Source organism: Physeter macrocephalus, unplaced genomic scaffold (genome assembly GCF_002837175.3).
Source record: "Physeter macrocephalus isolate SW-GA unplaced genomic scaffold, ASM283717v5 random_1107, whole genome shotgun sequence".
NCBI lineage: Eukaryota > Metazoa > Chordata > Mammalia > Artiodactyla > Physeteridae > Physeter > Physeter macrocephalus.
The window spans coordinates 4470-25000 of NW_021146902.1; the positions used below are offsets into that span (position 1 = coordinate 4470).

General features: G+C 56.2%; 1 protein-coding gene across 1 annotated transcript; it reads left to right on the forward strand.

The window, feature by feature from the left end:
• Positions 1–8642: 8642 nt before the first annotated feature.
• LOC114485543 (refilin-A) lies at positions 8643–20525 on the forward strand. Its single transcript, XM_028487160.1, has 2 exons — positions 8643–8849; positions 20007–20525. Exons 1-2 carry the CDS (start codon positions 8643–8645, stop codon positions 20118–20120), a joined length of 321 nt encoding a protein of 106 aa, XP_028342961.1. The 3' UTR covers positions 20121–20525.
• The last annotated feature ends 6 nt before the right edge of the window (positions 20526–20531 follow it).

Genomic DNA, 20531 nt, shown 5'->3' on the forward strand with positions numbered 1-20531 from the left:
GACTTAGTCTTATGTATGTTTAATGTGCACAGCTATCCTGTCTGCTTCTTTATTCAGATGTAGCTGAGAACGACTGTCCAGTTAAAGAGTGTTTGCCATACCGGCTCTTGAAAAGCCATAGTGTTTTTTGGAGGACTTTTTTCTCAGCATAACAACTTTTTCATCCCCCAGACCCTCTAAATCAAGACGTGATGTTTTGGCATTATGGGTCCAGGCACACAAACACACCAGTTCACGTGCCATCATGCTTTCTAGTCAGAGAAAATCATTTGAAACCCATGTGGATGGCGTGCCACGTTTGGAAAACCCCAAAACGTTTTGCCTTGTGTAGATTCGCCAAAAGAGAGGCGTGAAGAAGGGGCCGCTTCCACAGCTTTTAGTCTGCTGTGCGTGGGCCGCGGGTCCACGTGTGTCAAACCCTAAAGATGTTTGCGTTTACTTTTGAGTGCAGCTTGTGAGCAAGACAACCGTGAACCCCTAAATTGAAAAAACGGTAACAAAAGTGGTACAGAAACATGAATGTATTGGGACTTCCTGGCGGTCCAGTGGTTAGGACTCCACGCTTCCGCTGCAGGGGCCGCGGGTTTGATCCCTGGTCGGGGAACTAAGATCCAGCATGCCGCGTGGCACGGCCAAAACAAACAAAAAAACAAACAGATAAAGAAGACGTGGCACATGTATACAATGGAATATTACTCAGCCATAAAAAGAAATGAAACTGAGTTATTTGTAGTGAGGTGGATGGACCTGGAGTCTGGCATACAGAGTGAAGTAAGTCAGAAGGAGAAAAACAAATGCCGTATGCTAACACATATATATGGAATCTAAGAAAAAAAATGTCATGAAGAGACTAGGGGTAGGACGGGAATAAAACACAGACCTACTAGAGCATGGACTTGAGGATATGGGGAGGGGGAAGGGTAAGCTGGGACGAAGTGAGAGAGTGGCATGGACATATATACACCACCAAATGTAAAATAGATAGCTGGTGGGAAGCAGCCGCATAGCGCAGGGAGATCAGCTCGGTGCTTTGTGACCACCTAGAGGGGTGGGATGGGGAGGGTGGGAGGGAGACGCAAGAGGGAGGGGATATGGGGACATATGTATATGTATAGCTGATTCACTTTGTTACACAGCAGAAACTAACACACCACTGTAAAGCAATTATACTCCAATAAAGATGTTAAAAAAACAAAAACAAAAACAGAAAAACAACTGGCCTGAACGCTTTGAAACTGTCAGTGTCTAGACAGACATAGAAAGGCAAGGGATTATTCTAGAAGAAAGGACAAAAGAGAAATGACTATTGAGGGTGTGAAGTGACTCATGCTCTTGTCTGACAATGATTACCAAAGACTATAAAGATCTGAGATTTCACCTTCCCGGCCAGCTAAGAAGTTAGTCTGCCACTGTCGCCTGGGCCCTGGCAAAACACAGGAGATTCCGGGGTCAGAGACAGAGGATGTTGTGACTCACAGCCTTCGCAGCAGACAGAGTGCCAGCATCTTCTCGTGCCATTTTTCCCGAGCCCCAGGTCCCACAGGGCCACTCAAAGAAGGCCAAGTGACATCCGCACACACAGTGCCTTGCATTATAGCAGAGGAACCTTGAGTTGAAGGAACCCAAATATTTTATAATGGACAGTAAGCCTGCCTGATCTCCCCCCGCCCGCCCCGGACCAGAGGGAGATATATTCTTTCCTATACCGGACAGTAAGCATGCCTACACTTGGCTTTGGAAGGACACACTATCTCTACCTTTCCAGACAAAGGGCAGCCAGGGCTTCTGCTCCCAGGATGTTCTGAAACACAAGAGACCCCCGGAGAACTGACCCCCAGCAATGACAACTAAGAACGTCGTATGCTTGGGGGCCAGATAGAAAAAGAAAGCAGCTTTCAAGGACATCGTTGGGATAATTTTGATATGAAATCAAGGCTATATAAAATCATTGCATTAACAGTTGAGGTGTGGAGGAGAAGGGTGTTTGGGCTTTCATGATATTATTCTTTTAACTTTACAAAACAAAAATTGGAAGGGGACACGGCTTCCCCAAGAACGTGCAGCTGGCCCGGACGCCCCCCTTCCCCTGACTTAAAGGACTGTGTTTTCACTACACTCTGTCACTGATTTTATCCCTGCCCTGTCTTAATTAAGTGCTCTGAAGACATAAATAGGGTTTTTGTTTACTCAAGCTTGGGAGAAGCTGGCACAAAAGGCCTTTTCGCTCCGTAAAACCCCGAAGGCGTGAACCAGTAAGTTAACAGCTGCAAAAACCCTTCCAGCTGTGGGCGCCTCTGCATGTGGCTGCAAAGTGGTGCGGTCGACCCCCTTCTGGAAGGACAGAGGAGAAGAGCAACAGGAATGCCAGGCTGGGAAGGCAGCCGCAGACCCTTAAAGCAGAGCTTGAATGATCTCGCTCAAGGCACTGAGAATCCTGAGGCTGGTCCAGACCCACGCATTCAGATGTCAGCAGAAGAACGAAGTCCCGGGTCCAGATACACTCTGGATGCATTTTGTCCTCACTTCCCTCTCCTAGTGGGGCAGGTTGTCAAGAGCTCGTCCTGGCGCGGACCTTAGTCCCTGCCCTCTGTGCACGGGCCCGAGGGCGGTGAGGCCAGAGCAGGCCCTGACCTCCAGACAGACAGCTGCTGCAGAGACAGAGCCGCAGGCTCAGAGGACGTACTAAAAATGAAGAGGTGAGTCACTGGTGAAGCTATGTCCCGGCGGGGACACCTGTGGCTTGCGCTGAGGACTGAGCAAGGGTGCCATGGAAAAGTCTCAGGCCAAATGGCCAGCAGGGGTGGGCAGGGCATCCACTGGCCGGGCCCCAGGCTGGGCCTGGCTGGACTCACAGCCCGAATATCATTGCCGTTGTACGGCACTGGGCCTCTCACTGAAAACCTATTTCATTGGATCCCATGCCCTTGGGAACAAATCTAATGGGAGAAACAGACTCACAGGCAGAGAACAGACTTGTGCTTGCCAAGGGGGAGGCGGGGAGGAGGGAAGGACTGGGAGCTCTGGATTAGCAGATGCAAACTATTATGTATAGGATGGATAAACAACAAGGTCCTGCTGTAGAGCACAGGGAACTACATTCAATATCCTGTGATAAACCATCATGGAAAAGAATATGAAAAAGCATGTATATATATATATGTAAAACTGAATCACTTTGCTGTACAGCAGAAATTAACACAACATTGTAAACCAACTCTACTTCAAAAAAAAAAAATCTAATGGGATTTGTCCAGAGTTTTTGATAACAAAGCAACTGTTTCTCACCTCTCAGCCCTCAGCCTCTCTGAACTCCAACTAAAGTCCTGGTGGCTACCTTCAGACACTAAATAATGTTTGATTACTGTTATTTCCTGGGTTCCCTGAAGGTAGACAATATCTGCACATAAAAGATAAAGACTTAGCTCACATTTCACCTCCTTCTGTTTAAAAAAATATTTATATATATATGTGTATGTGTATGCGTATGTGTGCTTATATACATATATATTCAATATATTGATTATATGTTGATATATTGATTATACATACACACATTTGTTTATGTTAATTTAATATGTTAATTTAACACATTTAATATGTTAATTACTTTGGTCACTTTACCTAGAGAGGAAGTGAGGTGCTGTGATTAAGAGCAGGGGTGGGCCAAGCCTGGAGAATTTTTGCTGGCATTGTGCCGAGGGCTCAGCCTGGCACCTGCAGGCCTGGAAGCTGACTCTAGTTATATTTAATCCCAGTAGATGTAATCCTCATTTAATCCCTTTATTAATAGCCCCGCTTTATAGACGGGGATGCTTAGGCACAGAGAGGGCATATGCAAGTCGCCCAAATCACATGGGGCTGCGATTCAAACCCAGGCAGCTGAGCATGGCGACAGCAAGAAGATCCCCTTTCCTTCGAATGGGAGCTCTCCTGGGGGGTAGGCAGTGTTTACAGGTGTGACCATACCCAGCGGTGAGGAGAACCTGCGCCTCATGGGCCCCATCACCCCACCCAGGGGTGCACCCCATTCCTGCCAGCAATAGCTCCCCATCTGGAATTTGACAGAGGCTCCTGAAATAAGAGCAGACAGCTCTGCTCTGCCCGCAGGCCCTGCAATCTCATTGGGAAAAGAAGGGAGCTTTTCGGTGGGTTTTGACTTTGGCCCCCACAAAGGGACAGCTCCTTGTTTCAGACAGACTCTTGAATGATAACCAAGACAGGTCCCAGATGAGGATTTTAAGAATGGGCTCTGCTGTGTGAGTTTAGGCAAAACGCTTACCCTCTCTGTACATTTTCTCATCTCTAAAGGTGATGTAATTCTCCATATTCTGCTAATCTTTCCAGAATATGATGTCAACCGTTGAGGAACTATGGGGAACTATACAGATCCGATTAAATAAACCAGCCACCACCTCCCCGGGGACTGCTATGTGAGTGACTAGGGCCCTTCTGGGTGCGTCGCGTAAGTACAATTACTCAGATTTCTGTGTGTGGTGTGCACAGCCCACCAGGAAACAGGATTGCCAAGCCCTGTCCTCAGGGGGCTTCCAGTGCAGTTGGCGAGAGCGGGAGGTGATCCGTGAACGGTCACCATGTCACATGAGCAGGATCCTTGCTTTCGGTTCAGCCTGCTCCTTTGGGGTCTTCAACGTGCTCCCCGATGGACCGTTTACTTTGGTGCTTTCTGTGCAGGCAGGTCACAGAAATGCCTGTTTGTCAGGCATTGGGACCTAAGTCTTGCCTCCCCCATTTCATGACACATTAGTACCCGTTGACAGCTTTCCCCCACGTCCATCCTCGTGGCCTCCACTCTGCCTTTCTGCTTAGTAGCTGTGTGACCACAGGCAAGTCACTTAACCTCTCTGAGCCTCCATGGATTGATCTCCTTTATTTTAAATTAGAAGAAATACGCATGCATCTGGAGTGTCAGTGTAGCTTGTGGGGTTCCAGGGTGAGGCAGTGTGTGAGCAGAGGCCTTTGCCAGCTGTCCCTGAAGGCACAGCCCCACTTCATGAATGTTCTTCACTGCTGCTCGGAACAAGTGGCTAATGGCTCTCCATGAAAAAGCCTTTTCTCCTCTGTGCCCTTCCCCTTCATCCTCTGGCCTTTCTCTCTCCCCCTCACAAAGCAGCCTGGGAAAGCCCCCCTGACGCCGGGGTGCTGGGTGAGCCCCATGGAGCTTGGGACCATTCTAGGTCACCTTTCTTAAAAGCAGGTGACTCCATGAGCTCCTGAACGAACGTCTCCCTTCCCCGGAGTGTGTGGTATGGGGGGGGGTCTCCCCTTCTCTCTAGCACGGGACACCAACTTCAGGACCCCTTGTCGGGGTACCCTAATAACTTCTTTTCTGTTAAATATCGACATTCTCTGCCCGATTTTTCTCAGTCTCCAGTCTCCTCTCTTCTTTTGGCTGCACCACGTGGCATGCGGGATCCTAGTTTCCTGATGGGACCTGTGCCCCCTGCAGTGAAATGCAGAGTCCCAACTACTGGACCGCCAGGGAAGTCCCTCCATTCTCCTCTCTGTAATCCAACTTCGGAAGCAATTGGCATCAGATCTTTCCCAGACTCTACAGGTTCCCCATCCCCTGGCAGATAAAGTCCAAATACCTTAGCCCCCCCACATACGGGCCTCTGCAAACCTGATCTCGCCCTCCGCCCACAGCACCTGGTCCAGAGCAGGCACTTGGATCTGCAAAGACCCCGCCCTGCTTGCTCTTCTGGCCTCACGTTACAGAGATTCAAGCCCCCTTTCCTCCAGAGACTGGCCAAGACAGCCCCTAACCCACTGCTAGCTCCTGGCTCAAGCTAACTTATGGAAATTTCGGCTTTTTCTCCCCTCTTTGACATTTGCGGACCATCTGACACAGTGAGAAGCAGAAGCTTTTACAGTACCAGCTTTCAGTGGATGGGCAGCTCCCAGGCGGTGGCAGTGGATCCGAATAGGTCAGAGGTCATGGTCACTGGGGTCATTTGTGTGGGCCACTAACTGCGTGTTTGACATTTGTAGTGCGGTCATGTTTTTCCTGCTGCTGGGTGTAGACACATCTCCAGCGTTATTCCATTTCAGGGGAAGTTGTGTGTGGGCGCAGGGAAACTTCCAGGACCCGAGTGGGCATGGTCATGAAGGCACCCCTGATAAGCATGAATGGCACAAGGAGGCCAAGATTGGGGTGAGGAGAGTAGGGCCCTCACCTGGAGTCCAAAATTTAAGGAAATGTCCCAAACGTGGAAATCACGACACATACTATATTTTACTGCAGTGCTGTAAAGGCCAAAATTAATGCAAAAAATTCCAGATGATCAAAATAGCAACATTTTAAATAAAGTCAAGATGACACTTCAATGATGCAACCCTGCCCCACATGCCTCCCCCTAATTCCCCACCAGCCTTCGGTGGATGTTGCTGCCAGATTCACTTCCCTGGGCTAAGAAGTAATCCGTTCTTGTCAAAGAATTTTCTCCAGGGCAGCCCGGCAGTGAGGGCAGGGAAGGCGATCTCGCTTCTGGGGGCTTGAGGGAGTGAGCATTTGGGAAGGAAATGCATCTTAATGTGCTTCTGTTCTGCAAATCACAGCCCCCGCTTTTGTCCTGTGAGATGATAAGTTACCCACGTATTTCTGGTCACGGAGCCCAAGGCTGAGGAAGAATTGAATTCTTGCCTAAGAACTGAAGCAAACGGAGTCAGCTGTTCTGTGTTGTGTTGTGTTTTGTTTTTTTCCTCCAGAATACTCCAGATACTCAAAGCTCTGGCTAATTCCGTTTGGGCAGCAGACTTCCCATGGTCGTCCTGGTTGATCTGGAAATGGGCTGCAAATTCACCTGATAACATGTCCTTCTGTGCCCCCCCAGCACCCTTAGGAAGCCCCCCAACACTTCTGTCCCTTCCTGCAACGCACCTCAGCCTCACTACCGAGAGCACCTTTGTCCTGGGTGTCCCCCCGCCTGGAAGTCTACTTCTCTTTCTCCAGCTCACGTGGGGCTGTTCAGGACTCATCTGAAAACGTCCCCTCCTCAGAGCGGGCTTTCATGAACACCCCAGCAATGAACTGTCCCTCTGATGCTTCCTGCTGGCAGTGCCTTGTCAACGCCCTCCTTGAAACCCATGGCCTTTGCTTCCTGGTGTGTTTTCCCCCCTCACCTGACTGGGCGCCCCGGGGCCAGGCTATCTTGCTCGTGGGCGGTTCTGAAGTGGACCCAGCGCTGGGGGCACAGTGGCGGCTTGATCAGTCCTGATGGAATGACCGTGCTTTAGCCTGGTGCCCTCAGTTTGGGCGTGTCTGAAGAGCAGACACCAAAGGGAAACCAAACTAGCCTATCTGTCCACACTCTCACACCTTCCCTGCCTGCTCTGCTCCCTTGGCTAGACGAGGAGCCTCTCCCACATTCCTGCTCTTTTCAGCTCAACCTCTAGGTACCCCTGGATTCCCTGCTTTCAGAATGGAAGGCTGGATCACCTGGGGTGGGGGGGGTGTCTGTGTGGGTGGATGAGTGGGTGGGAGCTGGACTGACAAGGACCACCTTGTCAGTCATCTGAAGAAAGGGATGCGAGTGACTTCTCCCTTCCGAGGAAGGAAAGGAAGGGAAAGATGGGAGAGACTCCGTCAGTGAGCAAGAACCTTCTTGGAAGAAATTGGGGAAACAGCCAGATGGTGGAGGATTCAGGAAATGTTTCTAATCTCCCTGTCACCTGCCCCAGCCCCATTTCCACCCAAGGCTTTCCACCCCAGAGGCCCAGTATGTTGGCCTTGGGTACCCAAATGATGGCGACACAGATACCCCGGGACTGTTGGTTCGTGTTTTAGAACATCAACAAAGGGGCGGACCGGCCCGTTGGAAAGAGGGGAGCTAAGGAACAGGTCTGGAAGCTTGCGGAGCATTGAGGCCTCTGGTTTCCGCCCCCTCCCTTGTAAGTTACAGATCGTCTAAAGCAGAGGGCTCCGAAGATTCTTTTATTCGGACTTCCGTGAGCTGGAGAAACCTCGAAAGGTCACCTCGGACATGACTACTCCTACGACTGTTGCTTGGGATGACTTGGGGACCCCACGAGTCACCCCGTGGTGCCGCCGCTGGAGTGTTTATTCCGGAGGATTGCCGGGCTGTGCCGTCGCCCCGGGCGCGGGCTGGGGGGAGGAGGCGCCAGACGGGGCGGTTGCCCACCGCGGAGGAGGCCGGGGGCGGGGTGCGCCGGGAGGAGGCGCGGGGCGGAGGGAGGAGGAGGCGCCTAGAAAAGGAGGCGCGGCCGGGAAGGTGCGGAGAGGGCCCGGCGGCGGCTGGCGGCGGAGCGCGACGGCGAGGCCGGGCCCGGCGTGGCTGGAGCGCGGCCGGCGGCGGCGGCGGCGGGCGGGCGGGCGGCAGGCCCGGCGAGGCAGCGCGGAGGCGCAGCCGCCCCGAGCGCACGGAGCCGGGCGCCCGACCGCCGGCCCCTCCTGGGCGCGGCGCGCGCGCGGCCGGGCCGGCCGGGGGAGCGGGGACTCGGGCGGGGGGGTGCGGGTGGGCGCCGGGCCCGACGCCCCGCCTCTCGGCTCTGCCCGCAGGTCCCCGGCGCGCAGCCCTCGCCCCGCCGCCGCCCGCCCCGGGCCCCGGAGCGCGGTGGAGGAGCCCCCCGAGGAGCCGGGGGCCCGCGCCCGGCGCCCCCCAGACATGGTGGGCCACCTGCATCTGCAGGGCATGGAGGAGAGCCTCAAGGAGAAGAGCCGGGAGGGCTTGCTGGACAGCCCTGACTCCGGGCTGCCCCCCAGCCCCAGCCCCAGCCCGCCCTTCTACTCCCTGGCGCCTGGCATCCTCGACGCCCGCGCGGGGGGCGCTGGCGCCTCCTCGGAGGCCCCCGGACCCGGCGAAGCCAAAGCGGTAAGCACGCGGCTTCGCGCAGAAACCGGGGACAGAGCCAGCCCCCCGGATGGGGTACTTCAGGAGCCGGGACTGGGTTCCCCCCGCCAGCCCCCCGGCCAAGACGGTGGCCTAGTGGCAGCCACGCTCCGCAGGTGGGGGTCAGGGCGCGTAGGTGGGGATGGTCCAGCCTGACCCCTGCAGCCCCCTCCCTGGCTGTGGGCCTAAGGCGTGATCGTCTGTCTTACTGTCAGCAGTAAAAGAGCAGGGTTTGAGGACTGTCCGAAGTTCTCCAGGAGGGTGGCTTCAGGCTAGGTGAGCCGGAACCCCCGGCCGAAGCGGTGTACCCAGGTTCCCTGTTTACCGTTCCCCCTGTGCTGCCAACGTGAAAGGCTGTTTTTTTTGTTTTTTTTTTTTTTTAACCAAACGCAGACAGGAGCCCTTCCTTCCCGGGCTGTTGAGGGATGTTGGCGTGGAGCTGAGGCGGTGCCCGGGGAAGGCTGGAACCCCAGGTCAGGAGACGCAGGAGTTTTACCTCCTGCCAGACTTAGTGGGGCCTTCAGGTGGGCTCCGGGGGTCACCCAGCTTGGCGGCCGGGCTGAGACTGGGTTCCCCGCACCCCTTCCCCGGCAGGCGGGAGCCAAGCGGGCGGGACCGGGCGCCTTTGGACTGGAGGAAATGACAAGTTGAGATCCGGAGGCTGCTTACAATCCCAGTGGCGTTTCCCTGTTCTTGCGGCTCTCTGCACGCCTTCACATTGTTTCTGCCGGGTGTCCCAGCACGACTCCAGCCCGGCGCCGCTTTCCTGGGGCCCCGGCAATGCCCACCTGGTACCTCACAGGGCAGTAAATGCTTCCCCCCAGTTGGAAATTCTCCCAGGAGCAGAAAGGAATGGTTCCCCTGCCTCCAGGCTTATTGACGGGAATGTCGCTGGTGTCTCCCTTGCTCCTTGGTCCAGTGGGTCCCAAACTTGAGTGGGCACGGGAATCTCTCAGAGGTTTTTTTTAAAAAGTATTTACTTATTTGGCTGCATCAAGTCTTAGTTTCATCATGTGGACTCTTAGTTGGGGCATCTGGGATCTAGTTCCCCGACCAGGGATCGAACCCAGGCCCCCTGCGTTGAGAACGTGGAGTCTTAACCACTGGACCACCAGGGAAATCCCTGTCTTGGAGATCTTTAAAGAATATCCACGGCCACCTCATACCTCCAGACAGTGTCATTTGATTGGTAGAGGCTGCGACCTGGACATCAGGATTTTAAAAACCTCCCCGGGTTGTCCTCATGTGCAGCAAAGTTTGGGAACCGCTGGCTTAGACCAAAATCATGCGTTGAATTTGAACTTTGGTCTCTCTTTTGGGGGCTGGGGGTAGGAGAGGCATTCTGGACTTCCAGGGACTGATAGATGTGACCCAGGCTGTTGGCAGGGAAATTGGTCCCACTGTCTGAACGCACCAGCTTTCCTGCAAGAGTGTCTCAGACTTGGCACAGTTGAATGGAGGGGGTGGTGTTGTCTGGGCTCTTGGCGTTGGGAATAAATCCCTGTGGTGTCCTACACAGTGGGCCTTGGAGAAAAGGGACAGGGAACCGGCCTTCCCCTTTATTCTTTGGATGACCCGGAATCCCCCTTATAGAAGGTTTTCTGGATGCTTTTCCTGCCGGCCAGGCCAGCCAGGGGCAGCCTTAAGAACAGTGTGCCTGCCTTACTTGTCTTGGCTGTCCTAGTTGATTTTATTTTTTCCCCCTCCTTGCTAACTAGATGCCAGGTATGGAATTGAGCTATCTCTGATCTTTCTAATTTGGCTTGAAGGCAAGACCTGGGGCTGTTTCCACACAGGTAATGACATCTGCATTTAGATAGCCTTCCCAGGTGCTAGGAACTGTCCTAAACTCTTTACTTGCATCAGCTCATTTCATTTTCACCGTAGTCCCAAGAAGTATGTAGGTGCTCTTATTACACCCATTTTCCAGAGGGGGAAGCTGAGGCACAGAGGTTAGCGGCTTGCCTAAGCTGATAAGTGGCGGTGCTGGATTAGAACCCAGGGAATTGGGATCCAGAGTCTCTACGCTTGAACCTTGCATTATCCTACCTTTCACTGTGCAGCTAATTAACTACCTGTGTTTTGTTGTTGTTGGTTTTTTTTGTTTTTTTTTTTTAAAAACAAAATACCTCTGAACCTACAGGATTTGGAAATGCTGCTTTTAATAAAAAGAGAGGAAATGGTTGCCACAGGGAAGCCTCTTCTCAGTCCTGGGGCCTGCAGCTGGGGCCCCGGGCACCTAAGTTATTGTCACACAGGCCGCCTCCACCCCCCGCCCCCCGCAGGTTAACTCCTGTTAAACGTTGCTAATCTGGTGTTTAACAAAACCCTGCTTGCGGGCGACTCACTGACAATGCTTTCCAGGCGCAGATGTAGGCAAAATATCGGCTGCGGATCTTGCACAAAGGGACAGAAACCTCTCCTGCGTCTTGGAGTTTATGGTTTCAAATGCCCGAGAAGAGGCTGGCTGCAAGCAGGGCCACGTTTGCTCTGGCACCCCCTTAATGGCACCTGTCAGACCATGTGGGCCTGGGGTTCAGCCTGGGGTAGGCATCTTTGTTCTGACACCCAGTTTCCAGCACTGCCTTCCTGGTCAACACTGGTGGCACACACCCCAGCCAGGGGCATGAGCTGCGGTTCTGTCCCCATCCCCCCGGCCACTGAGGTCCTCGCTAGCTTGTCACCGTGTTTATTATGCTGGAAGTGCATGTTAAATTTGCTCACCCTCTAGAAAGAGGTTCCATTTCCCCCCATTTTGTTTTAATAAGCTGGACTTACCTTCTGGACAGTACCCCGTGGATGTAGGGTAACTGGCTGGCTGCGACATTGCCCCCCAAGACGTAAAAGGCACTGGGGAACAGGCTGGGTATGAATGAATCCCTCAACCCCACCCTAACTTGATCATAGGTTTTTTCCTGGCCCACTCTGTGGGCCAACGATGGTACCGTTCCTGGTAATTCCCAAACCAAAGGAAGATCTAGGAATCGGTCATTCGTCCCGCCAGTACTTATTGAGCACCTACTGTATGCCATGTGCTGTTTTGGGCCGTGGGTGACATAGTGGTGAACAAGATGTTCAAGGTTCCTGCCCTCGTGGAACTGGCATTCTAGTGGGAGAGACAGTCACCAACTTAAACACGTGATAAAACACCAGGTGGATTGTTAAGTGCCCTTAAGACAAAGAGCTGGGTTCGAGTAGAGCTCCTTTAGACTGGATGGTCAGGGAAGTGACATTTAATGGAAACCAGAAAACATGAGAGAGAGGCCTTTATGGTCATAGGGCTGTCAGTCCGAGGGAATGGCAAGTGCAAAGGTCCTGAGGCGTGGTTGAGTTGCAGCCGTGCGGCTGGTGGAGGGCAGGGCAGGGACTTGTAGGCTAAGCTGAGGCCAGAAAGTAAAATTCCACTCGGTCTTTCCAAAATGTACTTGTGACTGTTTTATTTTTATTTTTTAAAAAGGCCTCATGAGCTCCCAGTTAGAAACCCGAATCAGAGACTTGACTGAGAAGTGCCTGTGCGGAACAGGCTCTGTGGAGGGCTTGTCTCCCTGCAGTGGGCCCCTGGTCGCCTGCAGGACACCGGGACAGCCAAGGCCGCCTGCCGGGCCAGCCAGGGTTTGCCTGTCAGCTGCATTCATCCCACAAATATTTAAGCCAGGCCTGGCGAGGGATACAGCTGTGAACAGGACAGCCGCTGTCTGTGTCACCTTTGAGCTCTCGGGGCCTGGACCTCCGGCTCCAGATTGAGGGAACCCCCCATGTCCTTCCTGCCCCCCTCCCCGTCCTGCCTGGCGGAGCTGTGGGACTTGGGGGGGCATCATGGGGAGAGGTCGTGCCGCCAGGAAGGATGAGTGAGTGTGTGTGGCAGATACCCATCTCCCAGGTTAACGTGGCCAGTTCAGGGAACTAGCCCTGTCCCCTCTTACCACCCTCAGGGAGAGCACAGATGGCATTTCGGATCGCAAGTCGTCTTCTCTGGGGTGCAGCTTTGTGGGAACAGCCACCACTGGGCTGGGTGAAATGAGGACAGGTCACCCATCTGTGGCAGCTGAGGGGCTCGGCCCTCCGTGGAGTGGTGACTGGAGGTGACAATCTGAGCTGTTACCCCCTCAGATGTGGATATGGGTTCTCTAGAAGCCAGTGGCCTGGGCCCCATCGTGCGTTGCCCCGTCACCCCCATCTGATCTCCTGGGGTTTGTTTACGCATCGAGTGTATGTCCGAGTGACACATTGGGGAGTTTCCCTGAGGACGAGGTGCTGGTTCCCCGGACCCAGACTCCGAGGGACGCCCTTGGGGCCGGATCCAGGTAGAATTGGTGGTGGGGAGTGGGTTGTCTTTGCCCATCCTGGAAAATTTCCCGGGGCTGCCCAGCTCTTGGAAATCTTTGTCACTGCCAACTCTTAGGATATTGGCTGTCACCACCCCTGCCCCCAACCCAGGACACCTGGATTTTCTCATTTCTCCGTTTCTGGTCTGTGATGGTGAAACCACGGATGAGGGCAGAGAGGGAAGGGAATTAGGAATTTAGGGAGCTAGTGCCCAGGCTTAGGAAGGATGGAAGCACAGGTGGATGGACAAATGGATAGATGGATGGATGGATGGACAAATGGATGGGTGAATGGACGGACGGATGGATGGATGGACCGATGGATGAATGGATGGATGGATGGACACACGGATGGATGGATGGATGGATGGACAGGCAAGTGGATGGATGGATGAAGAGAAAAATGGATGGACAAATGGATAGATGGATGGATGGATGGATGGACAAATGGATGGGTGAATGGACGGACGGATGGATGGATGGACCGATGGATGAATGGATGGATGGATGGACACACGGATGGATGGATGGATGGATGGACAGGCAAGTGGATGGATGGATGAAGAGAAAAATGGATGGACGGGTGGATATGGACAGATGGACTGAGGAGACACGGGTCAGCCCCCATGGCCCCCTTGCAGGCTCACGGTGTGTCCCTGACCAGCGAAGGTGCCTGTGAGCAAGCTCAGGTGCAAGAGAACCAGGTGTGTCAGGCCACGGAGGGAGGAGCCTGCTGGCGGAAAGGAAGGCCGTGAGGGGCCAGAAACCCTGGCGCCTCCTTTCAGCCCCGTCCGCTTAATCCTGCATGAAGTGGCCTCCAGCGGAAATTCAGCACCGTCTCTGACAGCCTTGCGTCTCTGTGAAAGGCTCATCTGAGTGAGAAGTTCTGCCTATAGCTTTAGTGTGCAGAGAAGACGAATAGGCCCATGCCCTGCCAGGTGCTTTGGGGGCGAGGGAGCCAGCAGGAGCCACCTTCCTGGGAAGATGCCACTAGGCGGGGACTGACAGGGACTCCCCTTGGGGTGGGCGTGGTCTGTCCTTTGTGCCCTTGGGACTCCTGGCCTCCCTGCTGTGGGGTGGGGGAAACAGATAAGGTACAAAGAGGCCTGAAGTCTGAGATCCAGGTGTCAGCAGGGCCATATTCCCTCCGAAGGCTCTAGGGAAGAATCCATCCCTTGCATCTGTCCCAACTTCTGGCGGTGGCCGGCCGTCCTCGGCGTGCCTTACCTTGGAGATGCGCCCCTCCGTCTCTCCCTCCGTCCCCCCGTGGCCTTCTTCCCTCTGTGTGTGCCGTGTCCGAAGTTCCCTCTTTGTATAAGGACACCAGCCGTGTTGAATTAGGGCCCGCCCCCATCCAGTGGGACCGCATCTTAACTTGGTCACACGTGCAAAGACCCTGTTTCCAAAGAGGGTCGCATTCACAGGTCCTGGGGATTAGGACACGAACATATCTTTGTGGAGGCCACAGACCAGCCCACCACCATCCTGCTGGCTTGGGTCCGTCGGGCACCCAGGGGCATCTTGGGGGGCAGGCCCGTCCCTGAGCCCCGCCTCCGACCTGTGATGTATGGCTTTGCTCAGTTTCACTGCTCTGAGTGCCAGACCCTGCGCCTGCGCTGTTTGGGGTCTCCTGGGCTCCCCGAGCCGGGCGCACTCACCGCCTCTGCTGTGCCGTGTTGTGCGACGAGCCTTTTGGAGCCCCTCCCCTCAGCCCAGGATTTGCCACCAATACCCAAGGCCTTTCATAAAAAGGATAAGAACTCTTGGGGCTTAAATGTCCCTCCTTGGACCCCTTTCCTAATGGCAGCAGGTCAGCATATCCACCTTAGCCCAGCACGGGCGCTCTTGGTCTCAAACCCCAAAACACGCTGAGATGAGCAGTTTAATCCCGATCGCGGTGGAAGCCCCCCGCCGGTGAGGTCAGCGGCCTGAGAACGGCTGGTGCGGCCCTTACAAGGGTTCCCCGTGGCTTTGGTGAGGACGCCCCTCCCCCATGTCCGTGTGGGGTCTCCCCGGACCCTTCCTCCTGCCGCTTAGCCTCCGCTGGTGGGGGCTTGATACTCCCTAAGCGGAAGGTTCTGTGGGTCACACGTGGCTTCGGCCACGTCCCTTGCGGTGGCAGGTGGGGGACCTCCGTGCGTCGCAGCGCTGCGCCATCCCTACCTGTCACCGCCGGCCAGGCCCGGACCCCCGGTGGGGCTGGGCTGTCACCGCGCGGCACGGAGCTCTCACGTCGGAGGACTTATCTTTCTTTGCCGTCCTGTGGGCCGTGCCCTGTACCGCAGCCAGGAAGGGGGAGCTCTCCAGACGCCGGGGTGTATTTTTACGTCCAGGCGTGGAGTATGTATCCTCGCCCGGCGGCTGCAGGGAAGGCGCATGAATCGCTGGGGGAGGCGGGGAGGGGGGGGGGCGTGGTAGGCGGAGGGCAGCCCGCTGTCCTCTGGGTCCCACTCTCTCAGAAGCCCTCCGTGCTCCCTACACACGCCCCCTGCCTGCCCAGGACACCAGGCGGCCAGACCAGCCCCCTCCCCAGGCTAGAACAGGGCTCTCCCAGTCCCTAGAAGGAGCTGGGGGCTGGAGGCTGGCCCAGCCGTGTTGCCATCGCAGGGTGGGCGTGTGTGGCGTCTGGGAGTCCGGGGTCCGGCCTTCAGCGCTCAGCTCCCCCGTGCCGTCCCCTGCCCGCTGCAGCCCAGGGCTGCGAGGGGACCCGAGGACACCTGCCGGCTTGCGCCCGGGCATCAGCCTCATTGTACAGACGAGCAAACTGAGGCACAGTGGGCAGGTGGCTGGCAGAGGTGCGTTTCTCGACGGGTCCTCTTCAGAGGGGAGCAAGCAGCAGGGCCTTTGGGGAAGCGGGCTGGGAGGTGGCGGCCCCGGGTTGGGGGGCGGTGAGGGGAGCAGGGCGCCTGGGAGCTTTCTGTGCTCCAGGTGGCCCGGGCCAGGCCACCAGGTGCGGCGGCGGCAGCAGGGGGTCCCCTGGGCGCTGGAGCCCAGGCCCCGTCCCCAGCCCTCCCCCCACGCTGGCGGCTCCGATGGGAGCGAGAGTGCAGCGTGGCCGGAGGGCCGCCCTTGCAGGGCCAGCGGTGTGCCTTCCTGGCCGGCTCCCGGGGCGGGCTGGGCTCCGCGCGCAGCGCTGCCATGTCGATGTTAAAACACCGCTGCGGCTGCGAGACTCGGCCTTGAGCTTCCGGAGCCCGGCGGCTGCGGGACGGCCGGAACTGCCACCGGTCCCTGGAGCCCTGCGGGGGCAGCCTCAGGCCTCGGCGGCGACTGCCTGAGCTGTCTCGTCGCCCCCGGGGCCCCTGGATGCCAGCCTGCGTCTGGATTTTCAGAGGCTTCCTCTCTCTCTTGTATCGTGTTCCCAGGTGGGGCAGATTTTAGCTGTTTTTCCACCAGGGCCCTTAGGAAAACGGTGCCCAGAGCTCCAGCTTCCTGGCCTAGTCTGTGAAGTCAGCCTTGTCCCCTCTGCTGGCAGCCAGTGTGGGGAGCGAGATCCGGCCAGCATGGGGCCCCAAATGTGCCCTCGGGCCGCGCCAGGAGGTTCAGGTGGACCCGAGCGGGATGGTGGTACCCAGCTCTGCACCGAAGGCTTTGCCTCCCAAGGAAGTCCTCCCTGCCCATGAGCTTGGGAATTGTTCTTTCTTGGGGGGCGGGGATGGAGACCAGTAGCAGGCTGCCCCTCCCTCCCTCCAGCCCTCCCACCTAGAGACACCTCCCAAAACCTTAGCACCCACGTCCACAGCCCCTCACACGCCAGCCTCATCCGCTCTCCTCTTCAGTGTCCACAAGAAGAGCCCCGGGAGGCACTGTGCCTCATGCGACTCACACAGGGCCTGGCGCACAGTAGGTGTTCGGAGCACAGTAGGTGCTCGGCAAACCCCCGCACACATTTGGGAAAGTGCCATACTTCACACTTCAGATAGTCTTGAGGGGAGAGAGTATGATTTTTATGAGCATCAGGTCATGGAGTTTTACAGCTGAGGCCAGTGCTGATTTCACAGAGCCACAGAGGACGCCAGAAGTGCCTACATCTTGTCACTGTTTTGTTTTATTTTTTTAACTTATTTTTTTTAAAATTTTTGGCCACACCGCACGGCTTGTAGGATCTTAGTTCCCCGACCAGGGATTGAACTCGGGCCATGGCAGTGAAAGTGTGGAGTCCTGACCACTGGACCGCCTGGGAATTCCCATCACTATTTTATTTTTAAATTTAAAGCTCCTGAATGATGTGTACTTGCTTCTTTTTTTTTTATTAATTAATTAATTTATTTTTGGCTGCGTTGGGTCTTCGTTTCTGCGCGAGGGCTCTCTCCAGTTGCGGCGAGCGGGGGCCGCTCTTCATCGCGGTGCGCGGGCCTCTCACTGTCCCGGCCTCTCTTGTTGCGGAGCACAGGCTCCGGACGCGCGGGCTCAGTAGTTGTGGCTCACGGGCCTAGTTGCTCCGCGGCATGTGGGATCCTCCCGGACCGGGGCTCGAACCCGTGTCCCCTGCATTAGCAGGCAGATTCTCAACCACTGCGCCACCAGGGAAGCCCTGCACTTGCTTCTGAAAGGTAGGAGCAGGGTTGTCTCAAGGTTAAAAAGGGTGTGGATTGTACCTCCCTCTCCTGAGAGGACCCCGCCCCCTGCCCCAGGCACCACCCCTCGAGCCTTTGTGAAGAGCACTCAGAATACAAGCCTCTTCTCCACAGGCTTGTATTCTGAGACTTTTATACAAGGCTTTTTATGTGGCACTTGCTCCGTGCCGGGCAGTATCCCACACATTCACACGCTTCGAATCGTTGTCCTGGCTGCAGCCTGGGAGGCGGCTGCCCCTGTTGCCCCGCTTCGGGGACCAGGAGGCTGCAGCCCCGAGAGGGGAGTTGTTTGCTGGGTCACATGGTGTATCAGCTTCCTGTCGCTGCTCTAACAAATGACCCCACGCATAGTGGGTTAACACAACACAGATTTAATATCTTACAGTTCCAAAGGTTAGGAATCTAAAACCGCTCTCACGGGCTAAAAGCAAGGATTTTGGCAAGGCATCCTCTCTGGATGCTCTAGGGGAGAATTCTCACCTTTCCCACCTTCTAGAGGCTGCCCACGGTCCCTGGCTCCTGGCCCCGTCCATCCTTAAGGCAGCAGCATAATGTCCTCAATTTCTTTCTGACTCTGACCCCCCTGCCTCCTTCTTTCACTTATAAGGACCCCTCGTGAAGACATTGGGGGCCCACTGGATACTCCAGGACAGCCTCCCCATCTCAAGAGCCTTAACCACGTGTGCAAAGTCCCTTATGCCCTGTAAGGTCACACATTCCCAGGTTCTGGGGATTAGGACGTGCACATTTTGGGGGCCATTATTCCACCTGCCGTGCCCAGCAAGGGAGAGATGGTACAGCTTGATGACAGCTGCCGGGGGCCTATGGAGAGCCCCCTCTTTCTCCAAGTCTTAGATCTTTTCTTCCTGTGGTCCTCCCTCGGCCCCTGTTCTGGGGACGCCGTGATCAACTGAGGAGGGGGCTGCGGTGACCATGTCCATAGGCTGATAGCAGATTTGAAGACGGGTGTGGGCCTGGCCCAAAGGCTCACAGGACATGGGGGGAGAGGTGGAAGGGGAGCAGGGCGCTGCTTTGCATGTGTGAGGTCCTGCCTTTGGACAGTATGGGGTCTGCGAGGTGCCAGGCCCTGGGGCCAGAGAGGTCATCAGGTCCTGAATCTTAAGGAGCTCATGGTCTGGGGGTGACACACAAAGGGGTCGCAGCAATGGAGACCAGCAGGTGGGAGCTCCAGGAACCCCTCAGAGGCTGTTGGGGGAAGACAAGGGAGCTGATGCCTGAGTTGTCACTGGACGGACCAAGCGAGAAGGAGAGGGAAGGACGTTCCTAGTACAGGGAACAGCATAAGGCAAGGCACAGAGGCAGCCTGGGCCGTGGCCAAGGCGAGTGAAAGCTACATGGGCAGAGGCCTGTGTGGGAAGCGCCCTGAGCCTGTGTGTGAGGGCAAGCTTGCTCTGAGCAGGAGGTGACAGGACAGGTCTTGGGGCTGCAGCGCCCGTCCCGTGGGCCTGAGAGGCAGCCGGGGAACATGGGTGAGGGCGCAGACTCTGGAGCCAGACCGCCAGCGTTCCAACCCCAGCTCTGCCTCTTCCTAGCTGTGTGGCCTCAGACAAGTTACTTAGCCACTCTGGGCCTCAGTTTCAGCATCTATAAAACGGGGATGCTAGTAACAGCTCCCTCCCATGGTCGAATGTATGGATACGTGGAGTGCTCAGAGCAACGACTGGTGCGGACAGCGCCCAAAAAGCATAGCTGCTGTGACCTCTCCTCAGCCAGGTGAGGACAAGGAAAGCCTTGTGGAGGAGTTGAATGAGGGGCCCACAGCCACGCACCAAGAAGGGCCGGGAACTCTTCCCTCGATGAGCGCGGTTTTCAGTGCCTCGCAGAGCTCCGACCTGCCGTGTCACCCAGGGGCGCAGCTTGCGAGGCTTAGGCTCAGGGGCTCCCTGAGAGGGGTCCCGGTTCTACAGGGCTCTGAGCCTGGCTCCTGGGGCTCGGGTGGGCTGGGCGTTGTAGAAAGAGGCCGTTACCACGTCCCCTTGTTGAGATGCCCAGGAACTGAGGGGCAGGCCGGTGGCTGGATGGGGAGCCGTGGGCATCAGAGCACTTGGATTCCACAGAGGGACGCCGGGGTGGGCTTCCCGATGGACCCCGCAAAGCAGGCTTCCAGAAAACCAGGACTGGAGTGGCGTGGGGCAGCCCTGGTGCCCGGCGGGGAGCTGAGGTTGCAGTGCCAAAGGGCTGCTCACGTGACCCTGTGTCCCTGGCTCTCCCCACAGCCCCTCCCCCTCCCCCCGAGCACCCCGGCGCGCGAGATGAGGCCCCGGATGCTGCCCGTGTTCTTTGGGGAGAGCATTGAGGTGAACCCAGAACCCACGCCCGAGATCCGGTGAGTGGGGCAGCTGGGCCGGGTGGGCGGGGCGGCCAGGCTGGGGCGCTCAGCAGGCTGCCCTCCCTCTAGGCGGCCCTCCGCACGCTGTTCCCCGAGGAGGCATGGCCGTGATTTGAAGAGACTCTGTCCCCGGGTGGCCTTCCCTGCCACCTCTCCAGCCCGTCCCGGGCCCACATGCGACCATTTCCACACTGACCTTCACCCCCAACCTGGCTGGGTTTTATTTTGAATTTGCCCCTTTATCCCCCGGGGAGCCATTGCCCTGAATGTGTATTAGGTGCCCTCCCACGCGTAGGACGTCTCAGGTGGCACCTGCACTTCTGGGTTAAGGCCACCCCACCAGGAGCTCTCCCCCAGCCGTCTGCCCTCCTCCGAGGGCTTCTGGGGATCGGGCTTCCAGAAGGTGGAGTCT

What these genes read in the sequence shown, in the direction of transcription:
- LOC114485543 (XM_028487160.1), top strand. Translation starts at nt 8,643, where the DNA reads ATGGTGGGCCACCTGCATCTGCAGGGCATGGAGGAGAGCCTCAAGGAG. An exon ending in GACCCGGCGAAGCCAAAGCG is followed by an intron (nt 8,850 to 20,006) that starts GTAAGCACGCGG and finishes CTCTCCCCACAG; the next exon opens with CCCCTCCCCCTCCCCCCGAG.